Raw genomic sequence first — 18,937 nt, 5'->3', positions numbered from 1 at the left:
AAGAGCTTTAGAAAATTGGTGCTGCTTGTTTAAATAGCCTCAGCGACAAATGACGAATAAACCTTTGAGATCATTATTACTAAAGTGGAAAATATCTGCTATTCCTTTTAATTTGCAACGACGTTAGCGGAATGTTTGCCATGAAGGTAATGCCGGATCGTATATTAGCAGAGTTGTCTGCGTCACTCGTGGATCTGCAGCGTTCTCGGGGGACGGAACAAGAGTTTTTGAATACTTAGGTACCTACTTATTTAAATTGTTACACATACTAAATAAATTAAATAAATAAAATAAAAATGTTTATTGGGTAAACATTAATTTTACATTCCAATAAGTGTGGGAAACTTCCTTTTAAGCAAAGTGTGCTTGTGCCAGGAAGCTCCGGTCTTTCATAGCTAGTTATAAGAATATTTACCTAACAAACTATAACTGTAAACAAGATTTATTTAAAATTTTTACAATCAATAAAATTTATACATAGCCGTGCAATTAGTGAGCTTATAATACATATATATACTTATATATATACATACAGTAATAAAATTCATATATTATGATACATAAATAGTTTGCCTTTGAGCCATGCTAACAACATCGATTTACACTCATAATATGCTTTGTCATAACTATCACTTTGTTTATTTTATTGTAAATAATAAAAGCACGAGAATCTAGCTGTGTCCTTGCAAATTCAGTATTTACTAAGGGGGTGTTAGCTACAGCCGTTTTTCTCCTTCTCCCTCTCCCAGCAATATCAGTAATATAAGGTAGGGTTTTATGTTTTTTAATATAATTTGTTGAACGTACAATTTTCTCACAGATAACAAATCACTAAATTGGTATAGTTCCACAGTAGGAAATCTTCGTTTTTTGAAGTACATAACTTTTAGCAACATTCTTTGTGCCCGTTCAACTTCTAAAAAGCGAGTTTTTAAAGCACCACCTCAGATCCGAATACAGTATGTAATAACCGATTGAACTAATGCAACGTAAATATCATTTAAAATTGATTTTGATGCAATATGGCGTAAAGTCTTAAACATCCAAATAAATTTTCTGAACCTAGCCGTAACTTGCTCAATTTGAGGGTACCAAGATAGCCTCTCATCGACAAATATACCTAAATATTAGTACCTAGTCTGAGCGACTCTAGCTATGGAGGGACAATTGCAGTAACAGTTTGAAATTATGCCACATGTGTGAATTTTTAAATTGAAATCTTGGTGTGGTTTAGTTTTACTATTAATAAAATAACAAATACAGTTAGTCTTGGAAGTGTTTATTGTAAGTATATTAAATTTTAGCCATTCGGCTACTCTACCCATACCCTCCTCCGCACAGTAAAGAGCATCTCTCCAATTGCAACCCGTAAAAATGATAGCTGTATCATCAGCGTAAGTGAACATTTTTCCATTTTTAAGTGCCAAGTCACACAGGTCATTTATATATACAAGAAAGAGTGTAGGACCTAACAAACTACCTTGCGGAACGCCATTATAAAATCCTATCTACATATAGTAGGTATATATATATATATATATATAGGTTATATTATAATTTGTTTATATTAAAATGACGCGCGTCATTATTATACTTTTATAACGTATTAGTTAAAAAAATAACTTGGTAAAAATATTTTATACAAATATTTAATTTTTTTAAGCTCTTCCAGAAGTTAATTTTGTAGGTTAAATATTTACGACGTTAATATTACCAACCGGCAGTGGAAAGCGTATGGAAATTAAAGAGACAAAGCGAAAGCCGACAGGATACTCAATTAATTTCCGTTTCACTGGAAATGCAGGTACGATTCTCTTTTCATCTGAAAACATTTTTTCACACGACAAGCTTGAAATAGCATTGATATTTCAAGATTTACTAACAAATTTCATATTCGTGTTTGTATATTATGGTTTAAAAAAAGTTAAACAGAACTTCGTGGAACTGACGTTTATCTTAACCGAATAAATAAAATACCAAATTGATTTATTGCATGTGAAGCCGAGAGTGAGATATGTTTGTCGTAGTAAATGGAATTTCCTAGTGTCTGCCTATCACATGGTAAACATGCGTGATAATTAGTACCCATAGGCGCTATTTCTAAGGTGTCAAACTTGGTGTTATAAGAGTCATTGGGGTGACTAGTATAACACTCGGCAAGTGTAAGGGAGTTGCGAGCGATAAGAGCGGCATACGGCTTCGCACCCGTCTCGCCTCTTTGTGCCCGAGATTTTATCTAGAAACTTCCTCAGACTAGCTGAAGCGCGCACACTGGAGAATGGAGATAATATAGGAATGTGTGTAGATCTAGTCTCGGAAATAGGAGCAGTAATTAAGCATGACTTCAATCATCTAGTTATACTGGTATCTGATTATGTAAAATTTAATTTATATCGATAATAAAAGGATTGACATTTGGAACTTTATCCCGAAAATAATTGAATACCTACTACGTTAGATTAATTTTTAATACACACGATATTGGCTTTCCAGAAATTGATTGTCATGTAACATATTCGTTGAAACACATAAATTCTTCCTATATTCACAAAGCGAGACTAAAAGACTGACATGTAGATTAGGTATACTATACACGTTTATATTCAAGTACTTCAAAGTCAAACTCTGAAAGGTACTTAACGTAAGAAAGGGGAGAGTGCGCGAGCGTCCCTAAGTCGCGTGAACAACTAACAATTGATAAATGTCTTTCCACTAAGTACATGTCGTGTGTTCAACATTCGTTCAAAGCCTTCTTTATAAAATACAGTGGTGAACTTGATCTTGTGATAGTCTAATATATCAATAGACAAGTTTCCGTTATTCGAATTTCATTGCCATAATAATATTTGATTTTCATTTTATTTTTGTTCCAAGTTTGTTAGCACAAATTAACTCTTCAACTTGATCTTGTGATAGTCTAATATATCAATTGTGATTTTTTCACGAATTAGACCTTTTAGATATCATTTAATTTTAATAAAAGTATAAAGTTGATTAAAGATTCCTCAACGATTGAATTAATGTCACACAGTGAATTGATTGTTATTACGTGGTTTATATTACATCAAATGTCATCGGTAATGGCGGATATGTGGCTACAATATGTAGGTCTGTACTAATATGGATTGATGTTTGGTGCACAGGTAACCAAACATAATGTACTTTTTAACTCAAAATTCATCAGAGTGTCACACGCTTTACGTAATAAAGTAAGCCGTAAATAGTGAAACAGAAATAAAAAAGGAATCAATCGAATTTCAATCAATCGGGAGAGAGGGACGGGTGTTTATTTTCCTGCTGCTTTTGTCGAATGTAGCTAGGCAGCCATAGGTCCTGGTGCAAAAAAGATCTGGGGCCCCGTCCCAATTAAATTTTTAAGTTTTACATGTTACATGATAAGTGAGCGACGAAAATAGGTCCTTGGTCAGTGTCTGACAACACTGAGCAGGGCTAACTAGCAAAAAAATCTTCGAGCAGGACCCGAAAAATATATTCGAATTGAATCGTAATGATCACGTTCTTTACAAAACATATAGACATGTGCGTGATCTACCTAGTTTCAAAATATATCTGAGTATTGCCGCGGAGTTTGGAAACCCCAGTGCAAGCCCTCCGGTAACTACGCCCCTGCACTGTACTGTACCCGGCCGGTTTTAATGGAGTCGTACATTAAGTTGGCTTGATTGAATCCATTAAGGTGCGTATGCCGTGGATAGATGCGTATCGCTGGCGCGTCATCAAAAAATAACTGGGAAAACAGAAAGATAACGTACACGTGTAATACATGTATTTTGTAAGAAAATATTTTTAATTGAAATTCCTATTAATATATGCTATAATTAACCGCTATTAATCGAGCATAATTTGTAATTACTAGCTATCGCTAATACAAACGGTTGAACACTTTTGTAAAGTGTTCAACCGTTTATCGCTAATATAAACGGTTGGTCACATTCACATTTGACCGCTTGGGGAATCGCTAAGCGAATTCATAAAAATGCAAAATATGACTAAGAAGACAACCAGTTACTGTGATTACAGTGGTATTAAAATATTTCCGTATTTTATTTATTTTGTGCGTAATGTCTCGCCGCGCGACCGCGCCCCACGCACGCAATACCTACATTTGGGTACTAATTTACAAGATCTGATCGCTACATTACGCTCGATCGTCCTTGTGCACAGTAATGGAACGGTTCACATTTTTATTTCTCGATCAAAACGCTTTTGTTTATTTTAATCGAACGTTGCTATTATGTATCGCCCGGTAATTGCTGTAACCCTTGGATTCCTATTTAACAGTTTTATTAATGAATTTTCACTCTCAATTGTATTGTAATGTCTACAAATGTATACAGGGCTATATTGTCCTGTAAAACACTAGCAATTATTAGATATCAGTCGACCTGTGAGTAGTTTCGTGAAATAATATATAAAAATAGTTGCCCAATGTTCCATATCATACAGTTCAAAATATTCTGAAATTTTAATCAACTAACTTTAATATTTAACTGGTTTAGTAGTACTAGCTTAGTAAGAGTAATTCGAATTTTAGCATGTCGCGAAAATAGACAAATATGCATGCAAAATGGATCCTAAAACACTAAATGGCACCGCAGCAGTTAAGTAATTACGGTCGCTCAATAATTCAGTAATAAAGCTTGTATACAGAATGATGGCTGGGATCTGGTAAAAGTAGACATGACATTGGCTCAATAAATATAATACCGCCGGATTTACGTCAAGTTTAAATCAGGACTGACGTTAAACAATTTGTTACGCCCACCTGTTTCCGAGGGCTTGTTTAATTAAACTTATGTTGTCTAATTGTGCTTGATTGTCCCGCGAGTGCGTGTGACGTATGATAGTTACTGCGAGACGTCGACGCTTAATAAACGTCTCGTCTCAACCATGAAACCTTGTAGTTACCACTTTCATATGAACACATATTTTGTGTGTACTGGGTATTACAAGATATCTAGGTATATACATACGACGTGTTAAGATACGCATAAAAATAAGAGTGATAGATCCTTTATGCGAAATTTCAAGTAAATTAACACTTAAAAATGGTGCTATTAAGGAGGTTTTCGTATTCGTTTCAGTGGTCAGACTTTTAATGAATGATCCTTTGGTAATCATTATATTTGATGACAAAAAAAACCTCACCTGTGCCAGCATTTTCGTATAGCAGGAATTGATCTCCGAAACGGTGTCGCTGTAGCGGTATACGTTGACAAAGTCGTTGGGACCCAGGGTATCCAACAGTCCAGAGACCGTGGCTTTGGCCAGCCTCCAGTAGGATGACCCCAGGTCGTCGGAGTCGTCGAGAAGAATCACCAAGTCCTTAGGAGACGTGGCAGCCTCCACGAACCAGTTTGATGACCGGAAGTCGTAGAAATCTCTGGCGTGATGAGAGAAGCCGTCTTCGGGGGGCCATGACATTGCTGAAACAAAAATATACATTAATCATGTTTTTATTTCACTCATCATATTTAATATCAAAATTTAAGTCAAATAGATAAAGCAAATGGATTGTCTTTAACAATGAGTAAGTTTTCATATTCACTGTAGTCTTACTTAATCTATTGTTTAATATACAATACTAAGTAAGATTATACATTATTTTCTAAAGTGTAAATGAAATACAATCTGTGAATTCTCCATATTGCAATGACTCGTGTAACAGACTCTGAACCGACCTAAATTGGATTGATAGCCTATCTTTCACTGTTTAGTTTTTGCTGCATAGAACATCATTCACAAATAATATATTAAAACACATGTAAGTAGTGTATATATAAAGAAACATTTCCGAGAACTATTGACCCAGTAGCAAAACAGAAACCTCGGCGCCCCGTAATTTAATGAAAAGGGTTAAAATGCGCTATTGGATAGTGAAGGCTGTATTAGAAGATAAATTATGCAAATATAGCGCTACCATTTTTTTTATTATATACAAAAATAATCATTGCTCCCGACTTCATCGAGGATTAGTAATTTTATCTACACTAAATATATTATTCTTTTTGTGCCATTGACAACGTGTTTACAAAATACCCGAGTCTGAATTAGTACTGTGTTAATTTATATGAAATTATAAATAAATATGACTCGAAATGGCAGGAATATCCATAGAAAAAGAAATTTATGTACAATTTTCATTCATTAATATGCGTAACGTAGCCTACGATCGTAGCGATATTTGTAGTACTTTCGTAGCACGCGTAGCATTTCGTAGCAAACATTGTTGATTGAAAGTTGAAGCATGGAAAGTTCGGGTGAAGGTTAACCACATAATAACTGCCTTGAAAATAATAGAGCAGTTTAATATAAGCTTTTTATTTTATATAAACTTCCTTGTTTCATACTGTTTTTGTTCGATTCATTCACAGAAATCTCTTTTGTATTCAATGTTAGACCATTTCCTTTCCTTACACTAGTTTTTTTAACAGTTCAACTATAGAACTATCCTTATTTTGACACGACTGCCCAATAACGGATAGTTAGGTACTATTTACAAATTGATGACATAGACGTACCTGGATACCGCCTCATGAAGCCGGTGGAGGAGGCGTAGTACTGCCAAGAGAGAGTCGGGTCGATCTCGTAGTTGTTCACAAACAGCGGGTCCAGGTGCTCCGACCACGCAATCTGATGCTGCACCTCCGATCCTGGTTACAAAACTTATCAGTCTTCTTGCACTTTGCAATGAAAATCCAATAAACAGTAGTCACAGTTACTGAGCTGCTGTTAGGGGCGCGGTACTTGTTAGTTTCAATAGATCAACGCAGATATTGCTGCGACGTCGACGCACGCACGTCAATGTTAAACCTATGTAAAATAACGGAGCGGTAACGCTAACCCTTACAGCGGTGGTTTAAACTATAGATAACATATAAAACTTAGGTGATTTAAAATTATACAAAGATAAATAGTATATGTCGGAGTCAGCTTGGCGACTTGGTAAAATCGGCGAGGGTGACCTGCTGTCATTCTGGTTTCCGTCTCCACGTTATCGGCAATTCCACTCATTTTGAATGAAACAAACACTTCAGGACTGATACTTATGTATAAATATAATTCAGGGGTGACCGGAGCTACGATTCAAACGTGTGTCTCGTACCGAGGCACAAGACAGAATGCCCCGCAATACTCGTCCTGATTCACGTAGTGAATGAATAGATGAACAAAACAAAACTGAAAGTTAAATAATTAAAACAAATTGAATTAAATGAATGAACGTTAATAACGTCAAACGTCAGTGTCGACCGATGACATCGGACTCGGGTCCACAAAATATAAATACTTGATATATATTTTTCACTGTCAAAAATTAATGTTTAAATTTAAAATAATTCAAAACTTGTAAATATTATCCTCCATAAACGCGAATCAGAGAAAAATAAAAATTTTGATTCAAGACGTGAAGTATGTTTAAGAACTATTTACCAGTTCACATTGAATAAATAAAATTGAAGTAATTCCATGAAATTCACTTTATCACGATTATGTAATTAGTTTTAAATTACTTCAATTAGCTTTTGGTAGTTACGTTTGCTATACAAATAGGTATAAATTACTTTTCCTTATGTCGATATTTTTGGTCAATTAGGATTTTTTCCTTAATCACCCATTAAATTAAAAGAAGAGTAATTGGTAAACTTGCTTCATTGGGTAGCGATTGCTTTCCTAAGGGCCAAAGACTGGGAAAATTAATGGTTTCTTTTGACCTCACAGGGCTGAGGGAAGATGCTTTATGACACTAAGTTTTTTGGAAATATGATTTTCCACCGATACAAAACTAAATTGGAAATAGTTATGGTTGTACAGTTCGATTAAACGCATTACCGATTCAGTAAATATAATAATTAAAAAGTAATTAGTAAGTCACTAACAAAACAACACTTACACTAACACATTTCAGCTACAAATCTATATTTTTATACTATGAATGAATAGAGAAAGTTATTGTTGGATAATAAATATAATACGTCACCTTAAATAATGTCGCATATGTCACGACGCTAGCCCGTGTTTACGCGTGTCAACGACAATTTTTTGTCATTATTAAAGTAGAAATGTCAACAACATTACATACCATAACAATACTGTTGTCTCCTGGAGTCAGATTTTGGTTTTCTACTAGCTAACGTACGATCCTTATGTTATCTCTTTGAATTCCTATACATTTATGACTCTTTTCATGAACACGCATTTATTAATAATTTAGATTTTAATCGCAAGAAAAGAAAAGCGTTAATGCTTGGATGTCACATAATGTTGATGTTAATAGGTGACAGTGACATAAAAGGACATGGAACAAATTACACGTGGGACAAAATATAAGGGTTAAAAGCATGTCGCGTAGAAATTATGGGTCAGAGAGTCAATGTGATGACCTTTTTACGGACTAGCCATTATAGCCATATTTAATTATTTATATAAAAATATAGATAATTAACTATGGCTATATAGATATTTAACCTTTAAGGTTAAATTTTCCTTTTGTATAAAAATTTAGAGTGATTATTACTTTTAAAATTATTAGGTAAATTAAGTTTTATATTGAAAAATTGGAAATATAAATAAATAAATATATACGGACAAATCACACAGATTGAGCTAGCCCCAAAGTAAGTTCGAGACTTGTGTTATGGGATACTAACTCAACGATATTATATTTTATAACAAATACATATATAGCTAAACATCCAAGACCCGGGCCAATCAGAAAAAGATCATTTTCCATCATGACCCGACCGGGGATCGAACCCGGGACCTCTCGGTTCAGAGGCAAGCACTTTACCACTGCGCCATCGAGGTCGTATAATATATATTATATAGTATGTGTTTCTATCATAAATAAATAAAAGATCTTACCCTCAGTATTGATATATGGAGGCATTAGCACGGCACTATAACTGGTATTAACAGCGATATGGTCGAAGTGTCTGCTTGGCGAGAGCAACAGCCTTCTTGCCCTGGCTGCTAGGGTTCCATCATCAGCATGGACGTTCAGCCAGCGAGCGTCATAGTAAGACCCTGGGGAGCCATCGCTCGTGCCGCCAGCTGACAAGGCTGCGGCCTCCGCGCTGTCCATGATACGCTAGAAGACAAATGGAAGTTAAGGGTTTGTCTATGTCACAGATTTACAAAATGTTTTTATATGTGTTGTAATGAAAGAGAATGAGAACGGGTATGTAATTACGGATATAAAATAACTGATGATTATCAAACAATACGATGGTTAAAATTATATTTTCAATATTAACAAGGAATAATATGAACAAGAAAATTAAGATAGCTATCGAAACATAACGATTTATTTATGTATGACAGAACAGAAATAACCTTCATCAATCAGAGTGACCTTCAAATGTGTAGTATATAAGGCGGCATATAATAATTTCGTAAAGAAATATTCAAACAGAAATGGCCGACGACTTATTACAATAGTCCGCGTCACTTCCTCTACTTTACAAGGGTTAAGCCAACGTTCTCGGGCAAACCATCGAGCACAAAGAGTGGCCGAATAAAGGCGTAGAGTAGACAATCGGAGGTAATTAGTCCGAATAGAATTGGCTGATCGATCGCGGGCTTTGTCCCGAGCCGATGAAAAATGACAAATAATCAGGGAGCCGTCTTAAAGGCCACGTTTTCGCCGCTGTAACCACGAAGCACGATAGCCCTATGCGAAATGTTGATAGCGAGTTTTTGGTGGTAACATAAAATAAAAGAACGAAAGAAACTAGAAATGATTTTAAGCTGAACAAAGAACAACTATTCTATTATTATTAAAGATTGAATTCTGACTTTTAATCAAATTTTGAAGGCATCTGACGTGCTTTACTAAACGTTATTTAGTACCTCTTTATTGTTACATGTTTACTTTAAGGCATGCAGATTAATTTTAATCACAATTTCTACATCTATATGATCTCCAAATAAAAAAATCATACATGTTATTAAACAATGAAATAACAATGAAATAAACAATGTAGTAACAAAAATAAATTAAAAGGTTATAACTCAGTCCAATCTTTGTTACAACTTAACCTCATTTGTCCAAAGGAGGTTTGAAAGGCGTATAGGGCAGAGGTGAGATAAAGGGGTGCAGGTGACCTTCGGCGTGGTCTACGGCAACCCTTTCATCTTGGCCGGGTAATAGCCTGCTCGCGTGTTCCAAACGGCATTTAAAGCAGACCAACTCACCTCGCCCAGTCGTCAGACATATAGGTTAAATAGAGGTAAGTATATGTGACTTGAAACAGAATGGCGCCGGGACATTTGAATGCTCCTTGTCCTCAGTTTACATGTTTTGATTAAAGTATTGATCACTAATAAAAGTATGTATGTTAGTGAAATTATAAGGAGTGTTTGCCGGCATGATATGAATTTGAAATAATATTCTTAATACCTACGTACTATGTACATTACACATGGTGTATAATAAGAAGAAAATGTTATTTAGTATTCAGCTTGAAAATTCTTTAAAACGATCGTTTAGTTAGAGACGTAGTAGACCATCGTAGAACTAGCGAAGTGGGGGTGAAGTAATTAAAACTTGCACACCCGCCGCCCGCCGATGACTCCCGAAGCCGTCCGACTTTGTCCGATGCTGGGCTAGAGCATCAGATTTTACTCATAAAAGCGCTGCACCCCCTAATAGTCTTTTAAAATTTCGTATTATTATAAATAGACAGACAAAACTTGAACAAGAAAAAAAAAGATTGTGAACGGCGCAAAATAAACGTAGGTACCTACTTAAAATAGGTACTTTCATAATACTTACTTTGAATTACTTCGTAGTCTCAGAGAATTTTTGGTTACTATACATTCTAGTCTTACTTAAATTGACAACTTTGAGAGTGCTTTGCGAACAGTTTAGTTACTAATCAATAGGATCTCAGTGTTTATTTAGATGTTTTATTACACTTAATGATTCTATATAGTCAATACGAACACTGTTTAAAGTATGTTTCGAATTGGTGGTCAGAATTAAATTTATTTTCACTTATTATTTATGGCGAACGCCTTAAGTTCTCAAATGATGATTTGAGAACTGCTGATGCTAATGATGATTAGCATAACTACGAAATGCGGCATTCGGTATACACAGCTACATTACGTGCCAAGCTCTCGTTTTTCTAACGACGTCGCAGGGAAGATCCCTCGATATATCAAGTTTTTGAAATCTTAGCTCTTTTTCTGTAAAACAAATTTTCATCTCTATTACCTCGAACCGAGGTGGGTGGAAAAATAAGGGGTCCGAGAGACCTTTGCTAAGAAGTGGGACGTCATCATCATGAACAAATAAAAAAAAAATACCATCTACGAGGTCCATATATATACATGGTTGTATCCAATAAATATTATTTCTATATTTTAAGACTGAATAATCTAGGTTACAGCCAAATTGTAGATACTTAGTAGCAAATATCAACGGTACATTCCCATCCATTTCCATTGTTGAAAGAAAATACGCCTAGTACAGTCGTTAGCATAAAAATACTTCAACAACCCACATAAACCAGCTGCGATGTAACTCTGCCGAGATGTAAAACGTACTCAGCGTATATGATGTTTGTAGCCACCATAAACTTTGTGAAAAAGCTAATTTACTCGTGAAATTCCATCTTTATCACTTGTTATATAACTCGAAAGGGAGGGAATTCGGGTTTCTTGATGTAAGTAATGTGACCAATTTTATTTTAGACTCAATGACTTGAAGATAATGCTGTTGTCTTAATAGATACTTCGCTGAAAATTGAGTTTATATCAGCAGCAAATACGTGTAAGTTGATCTAGAAAAACTTATGTTTAAGGTTATAAGGTGTAATTAGCTTAATTTATAGCAGTGTCGTGATTTGATGTTTGTTTCAGAGCGTGTGTACTTAATTAAATCAAATCTATGTTATTCAAATAATGCAACGTTAGCGAATGTTCGTTAGCGAATTGTTATTCAAAAAATGTAATTTTGAAACGACTCTGTCAGCAGTTGTAATGAACTGTCGGATCTCCAGATTACGTTGTTCGTGTCTTTGTAACTACTTTAAAAGCCTGTAAACTCTGCAATTAGTTTTAAAAAATAACTTTACAATTGGAAGCATCAAATTAAATACTTTTACCTTGATTTCAGATTAAAGTACACTCTAAAAATTTTTTACATGTACAAAACATTTAAAAAATGCTTATTAACAATTGTTTTAAATTATAATGTTTGATTATAATGTTTTAAAGATAAATTCATTTGTTTTCCTGGTTCTTTTTCCAGCCGTTAAGTGTTGAAGCCCAGGGCCCTACTTTTTCTTCTTCACTTCGCACTTGTACGTGTGTTATGATTTTCCAAAATTCCTAAATAAGAGCAAAATCAGCGACCATTCTTACATCCACAGATTATCCGTAGGTATCTAAATTGAAAATATAGTGTTTTCATTGGCCGTAATGGAAACGGGGCCTGAACCGCTCTCCACGTGGGCCCGTAATCCCACAACGTTCAACTAACATTCAATTAATATCACTTTGCAAGTCAAACTCGCGTCCTAGTTGCGCTGAATAATATTATACGATGCTATGCAACGCTGTGCATGCATGATAGATTTCGGCGACCACAGGAGACAACTCAGGTCAAACGTAAATTCTATCTTGTATGATGCGAAACTTTAGCGTAGACTCTTTCTTCTTTCTTTTTTATCGAGTCAAGTCGCCTAAAGATCTTTGACATTTTCAACTTTTACGACTACCTACTGACATACCATAGATCATACTTCATAGTAAATTGTACCATTATTCATCGAAAGCCTTAATCTTATTTCGAGAGTTGACTGAGCCTGTGAAATTCAATTATAGGACAAGATATATTTTGACCTAATTTGGAAAGCTACCCGCCAGGAAAAACTCAATTTATCGGTAAACGGAATAACGAAGGCACGTAGAAACGAAACAATAACGCGATTACTGTGGCTTAACATTTATTAGAGCAGATACTTCGTGGCCCCCGCTTGACGACATTGGATCAGTGTAAACTGGTCGAGTTGGATGGACGAGTATTATAGCAGCTTCGGATATATAACATAAAACTGACGAGACAAAAGACTGTATCATTCGACATACAAAACATTTTGGACCTCTAAATGCGTGAAATTTTGATTTTTAATCTGTTGCTTATGTAAAATAAAAATAACATCACCCTCACCGAGGAAGACTTCATTGCATTATTTGTAAAATTTCGTCAATTATCACATTTTCATTGAATATTATTCAACTGGAGCAATATGAAGAAAGTTGTAATATCGCTGGATGCAGTAGGTCGTTGACCCGCCCTTCAGCGTCCTCGGAGCGCCCACGCTGCGCTGTTCGCGCCCTTGTGCCTTTCGCCGCGCCGCACGCCAAGGGCTTCCACTCCTACTTAATTTGTACAATTTCCTAATAGTTAGCCGTAGAAACATTAACGTTTTCTTCGTACTCGTGAAGAATGATGTGGAAATGTACGGTAGATGTGCATGAGATATGAGAAATCGCGAAAAAGATACAATTGTTTTCTTTGCCGTTCAACTTCGGCAAGCAATGCCTAGGCTTTGGGAATTCCGGGATAAACAGTACCCTATGTGTTTTATTCCGGGTAATTCTTCCCGTGTACCAAATTTGATAACAATCCGTCCAGTAGATTTTGCGTGAAAGAGGAGCAAACATTCATACACACATAAATCCTCACAAACTTTCGCATTTATAATATGAGTAGGATGATTAAAAGGACTCAGGATAGCATATGGATCAGCGCGTGCAGGCAAATTGAGCGATTGTTGGGTCCATCATTGCCCTAAAAGGAATCGCGTGACGAGCAACGAAATTCACAGAATCGCTCGTGGACATATAACTTTTGTATTTCATCAGTTACATGGTTTATTGATGTTAATGTAATGTGTGGCTATAATCAGATTATATTTAGTTTTGCTTGAAAGAATTTGATATATAATATTATGGGCAATGCCACCAAAGACACTTCAGAATACGAGTACCTACCTACCTATAACTAAAGCCATATAAATCTGAATGATATTCTAGTGAAAGAAAATAAATCTACTAATTATTTTCTCTCTATGTGATAACGTGACGAAATGCGTTTTCAAATTTTCCTTTTTGTTCATCAAATCGCCATTTGAAAAATATGCATTTCGTAATCCTAGATGCCCTAAGAAAATAATAAGTTCCGAACCATATTGCATGAACAATTTCGATGAAGTGTTAAGACATTTAGTTAATTGTATGTTATGTTTTAACGAAATATAACTATTTAGTTAAGAATCAGATAGAGGTGAAAACGTCTGTTGGCGCCAGACGCAAGATTACATTCCAAGTGGAACGTTCTATTAAACTTTCAGCGATAACCATCCACAACTTTATAATGACCAACAACTAACAACAAACAAGTATGATTTGTTGTCTTGTGTATTGTCCCGTTTTGTACCGCTAAACTGCATCTCTGTGTTTGAGTGCAATTTACACCCTTTTTATATGAGAACCTTTTGTGAGCAAATAAAATAATTTAGTTAAGCAACTAATATAATATTATAGACAAGAGACTTCCTATTATCCATTCCTATTTCCATCAGCAATAAATTATACAGATAGCAGGGTGCCCTTAGTAAGCAGAATCGAAGAAGCCTTTTTCATTCCATGTAGAATTTTTATATAATAAGTCCGAGGTCGTTTCTAAATTTCTACATATTCATACAATTTAACAGTACCATACCAACTAATAAATAACTTCCCTAACCCTTGCGCAACAACGGCCCAATTTTTCAAAGGAAGGGTTTGATAAATCCCCACGAAAGGTTTCAAAACCGGAATACAATTTATAAAACGGACGAACATAAAACTCGTTTAGTTCAGTGCGTGTTACCTAAGCGTCGTATTACTGCAGGCGTCCCCGCGCGCCGCCGGAATATTGAGTAAGTAGCGTCCAGGTCCTGGCGCATCCCGCGGGAGCGAGCGGGACGGAGAAGCGTCTCAAGACTGCGAATCAATAAAGTCCACTCGTATAAGTCGGGCGGTGCAGTGGATGTGGGTCACGGTGCACTCAGCCCCGGAGATGGTATTTAATAACCCGCTCCACACCCGACAGATATTACTCTACTCTCCCCGTCTAGGCCCCGCTTACACGTAAACCGTAGTGATGCAAACACCGCAAATTAATTTAATGCTCTTTCAACTTTACAACCTTATGATTTCAGATTTATGTTTTAATCTCTCATGGTGTGCGGGGTAACAGAAATTCTCAAGGACTTGTTTATTTCGCGCTCAAACGTGGTTTCGTTACATCCAATTACTTTTGAACGCAAAATAAATGAACGTGATATTAACCCGTAGGTCGGATTTTGTGCTGTAATTGAATCTGTCGAAATCATGTTTTGTTTCGCGAGAAAACATGCGAAACTAGTTATAAGGAAATTATAATATTTTCAGTATCAATTGGAATTCCGTCTAAAATCGGACAAATTGTTCAATGAATGCGTCAAAATATCGTCGGTCATGATTGTCATAGCAATTTCCGGGTCCAATTGCGGTCCAATGGCGTGAATTATGTCAGGGATTTCTTGTCACAAGCAGCTGCTGTTTGCAATTTGCTGATGGCGGTATTAAGGTCGGCGAACGCAGCGGACTACTTCCTGTGTACCCCTCCCCCGCACTCTGTACCCCCTCGTTCCCCTCGCAGGGCCCTACTAGCGGCGCGCCTCTGGAATTTGGCGGTGTGCCTTGCACTCGGCTTGCAACGGATTCCGACGTTCTTGTATCTCAACGTAACATATTACAAGTCTGGATTTTCTTTGGACGGGATTTGGTGTTTTGTGGGACTTTGCCTAGCGGAGTCGAAGTAAATTAATAAAAAATTGGTGATGGAAACGTATGATAGACCACCAACCACCATAGATGCCTGATATGAAGACATAATTTGATTGATTTTATTGTGCTTGATTCCGGAAATAAAATGAATTATTATATTTACAATAAATATATTTACAAAATGTCTTAAGAAAATCTCCAACGAAATGTGTCAAAGGACTACGTTCAGTGAACTATGAAAATAATAGCAGTTCTTGAAGTTTCCTGGATAATATCGGTGTCGATGAAGATTACCGTCGAAGCGAGGTATTTGCTCCGCTTGCATCCAGAATAGTTGGTGAAGTTACAAACTCAAGTCGCCCCCGGCTGCCTCGTGACGAGCCATCGTGCCTCGCATCCCAGCGAGATTCTTCGTCACGCAAACTATTGTCACAGCGCATAATATGCTTACAGAATTTCGAATTTGAAAACTATTCGACGTGTCTCGAGACATGCCACATTCTATTTAGCGTCCATTTCTCCTACCTACTTGCGTTTGTACTAGTATTATGTTTTATTGATTTAAGGTTTTACATGAAATGCCCACGCAAAAATTGTATAAATGTATCTTCGAGGATACATTACAATTTGATTATTTTCTGCACATTTACAATATAGCGCGAAAATATAATGAACAGCGAAATCCAATGAAGCGTTTCTGGCAATGGACAGCTTTATTTTGCCCATTACTATTTCACAAACAGGAACACGCTGCAATCAATTTATTTCTAGTATTTCCGTACACACACAAGCTATTTAAAGGACATGCACACAGTGCAAATTTGTTTTATACTGATACTAGCTGTTACCCGCAGCTCCGCCCGTTTTTATTTCGTACTCTTTCTTATTTATCGTCTATATATCGGATACTAAGCCACGTATCGTGATGAAACCTATACTAAATTTAAAGTTAGACCATCAGCTATACAACGTGAAAACCGCAACATCCAGTAGTTGCGCAAACAAATACCTAGATACCAATAATATATAATAGGGACGTTTAAAAATTTAAAATCTTTTTACATCATAATTCCATTCTTAATCATTTTACGTCAGCAGTTTTCTATTGCATTCCTCTATAAATTTCGCAAAAAATATTCCAAAATCTTCATAAAATTAAAATAGTGTCTGGTGGCTTGTCAGTTGTTTTGTAACGCGGTTTGTGGCTGGTTGTAGCGCGGTATAATTACGTGGAAAACAGGCCATTAGCGCATTTGGAAACGAGGCCGTGCTGGGTCATTGCACGGTCTAAAATATGAGTCCGACACATCCGCACGTAGCAGTGTGAAAGGAGACGGAGCCGAATACCTAACCAATCAAATTTCAGTGTATGTCTACTTCTTCGTATGCGGTAGGCCAGCCGTGATCAGGCAAGCAATATCACTGAAGCTACTAAATATAGATTCATAAGCTCTCTAGTATTCGCTGTATAATAATATACAAGCGGCCCAGCCCGGCTTCGCTCGGGTAAAAACATAATAAGTTATACCCTTTAATTTTCCTCAGGAATCACTTATGTATTGGTGGAACGCATGAAAATCCGTGCAGTAATTTTTGAGTTTATCGCGAATAGACACAGACGCGGTAGAGAACTTTGTTTTATAATATGTAAGGATTAGCTTCTCTAATTATACTAAAAGTAATCTGCAGACATGTGTTGGAAATGGATGGTACTCATATCGTGGACTCAGTAACCCCAAAAGTCTCCTCATTAATGAGTGACAAAACCCGTGACAATCCGGATCCTTCACCAACTACTTTGTTCATGTGAGACGCCGCAAGAGAGCCTTAGTGCGCCTGGTGCAGGGCAGACTGGATAGAGTCAGGTCTCCGTGTATCTGGTACGTGATGCACTCAATTATTGTCTCAAGTATCTGTCTGAAATTCGTTAATAATACGTAACAATGCTGTCAGCCTTCTGAGCACGCTATCGTAAGGTAACAAAACTTAATTGAACACAATCCCAATAAATAATTTTAATCAAGGTTTAAAAAAATTATAATAAATAAATATATTTTAATAGTCAGGGATTCTATGAAATTCCTCATATAGTTTAAAAGCTGAAAGTAATTTTTGATTAATCTTTGAAGTAATTGGTTTTTCGCTCATGTTAAGCACGGAGGTGATTTGGTGTGAAGGCGGGGTTAGGGCGGAGGAGGCAGGGGCGGACAGAGGTTAGGGTGGCTCGCTGCGGGCATCATCCCGCGGGCACTGTTTACATTACGCCTATTATATTATTATGATTTATTGCTCAATCGATGCCGCCGCCGCCGCCAGCCATAGCAACGCTGTAATTTCACTCGAATTTTCCAAAACTTCGTGTACACGTGAAGGTATTCAGACCACGCTTAAACATGAAAGGAATCGGGCGCTTTGATACCACTCGAAGGCATGTACTCGAGTACAAAGTTAAATTTAAATGGTAAAGGTTATCATAATGTAAATTTCGAATTTGTAAATGTAGAATACAGAGAACCATGTTGAGGCCAATATTCAAGTTCAAAATTCAATTAATTTGTTCAAGTGTAAATGAGTGTTGTATTAAGTGCAGTGCAGAGTAAATCATTAGCGTTTAAAGCGAAGTTGGGAGTTTGTCTAACAATAGTGCAAATTGGAAGTGCGAAGTCAGATGCAAATACACAGACAAGGCTGAGCGAGTGCATTCAGCGGTGTATTTGTGTTACGACGACGTATCCTCTTTGAACATTGATATACCTACAATCTATCTAAAATGTGTTTACAAAATGCGTCAAAGTTGTTTCTAATGTATGAAATAATGCAGAGAAGATTATTAAGTAAACTGTACAAGAATCAAAGAAGTATTTCTATACAATTTTATGACTGTGGAAGTAAGGAAGAATGCGCTCAGATCAAGGAAAGAAAGATAGATCTTGATGTTATTATAAGCTGAATACCGTACATAACATACATCCATAAATATTTAATACATCAACGCTTCAAACCCCGTATCGGATTAGGTGAAAACTGAAGAGGTACATACACACAACCATTCATAGTTAAATATTCACGAAAATCCGATCGAAATCGAAAA

General features: G+C 36.2%; 1 protein-coding gene across 4 annotated transcripts in view; it reads right to left on the bottom strand.

Annotated features, from left to right (window-relative positions):
• Positions 1 to 18,937, bottom strand: part of stol (stolid) — a 53,848-nt gene that overhangs the window by 11,867 nt on the left and 23,044 nt on the right. For all 4 annotated transcript variants that reach the window (XM_053766142.1, XM_053766152.1, XM_053766160.1 and 1 more), the window contains exons 4-6: positions 8,884 to 9,109; positions 6,543 to 6,674; positions 5,170 to 5,447 (exon numbers count right to left, since the gene is read on the bottom strand). In XM_053766142.1, coding sequence (XP_053622117.1) covers positions 5,170 to 5,447; positions 6,543 to 6,674; positions 8,884 to 9,109 — 636 coding nt within the window. The remainder of the gene's footprint in view (positions 1 to 5,169; positions 5,448 to 6,542; positions 6,675 to 8,883; positions 9,110 to 18,937) is intronic.

The sequence above is a fragment of the Plodia interpunctella genome, chromosome 2, assembly GCF_027563975.2.
Source record: "Plodia interpunctella isolate USDA-ARS_2022_Savannah chromosome 2, ilPloInte3.2, whole genome shotgun sequence".
Lineage (NCBI taxonomy): Eukaryota > Metazoa > Arthropoda > Insecta > Lepidoptera > Pyralidae > Plodia > Plodia interpunctella.
The sequence above is the reverse complement of the archived record's forward strand: the minus strand, read 5'-3'. Positions and strand labels throughout refer to the sequence as shown.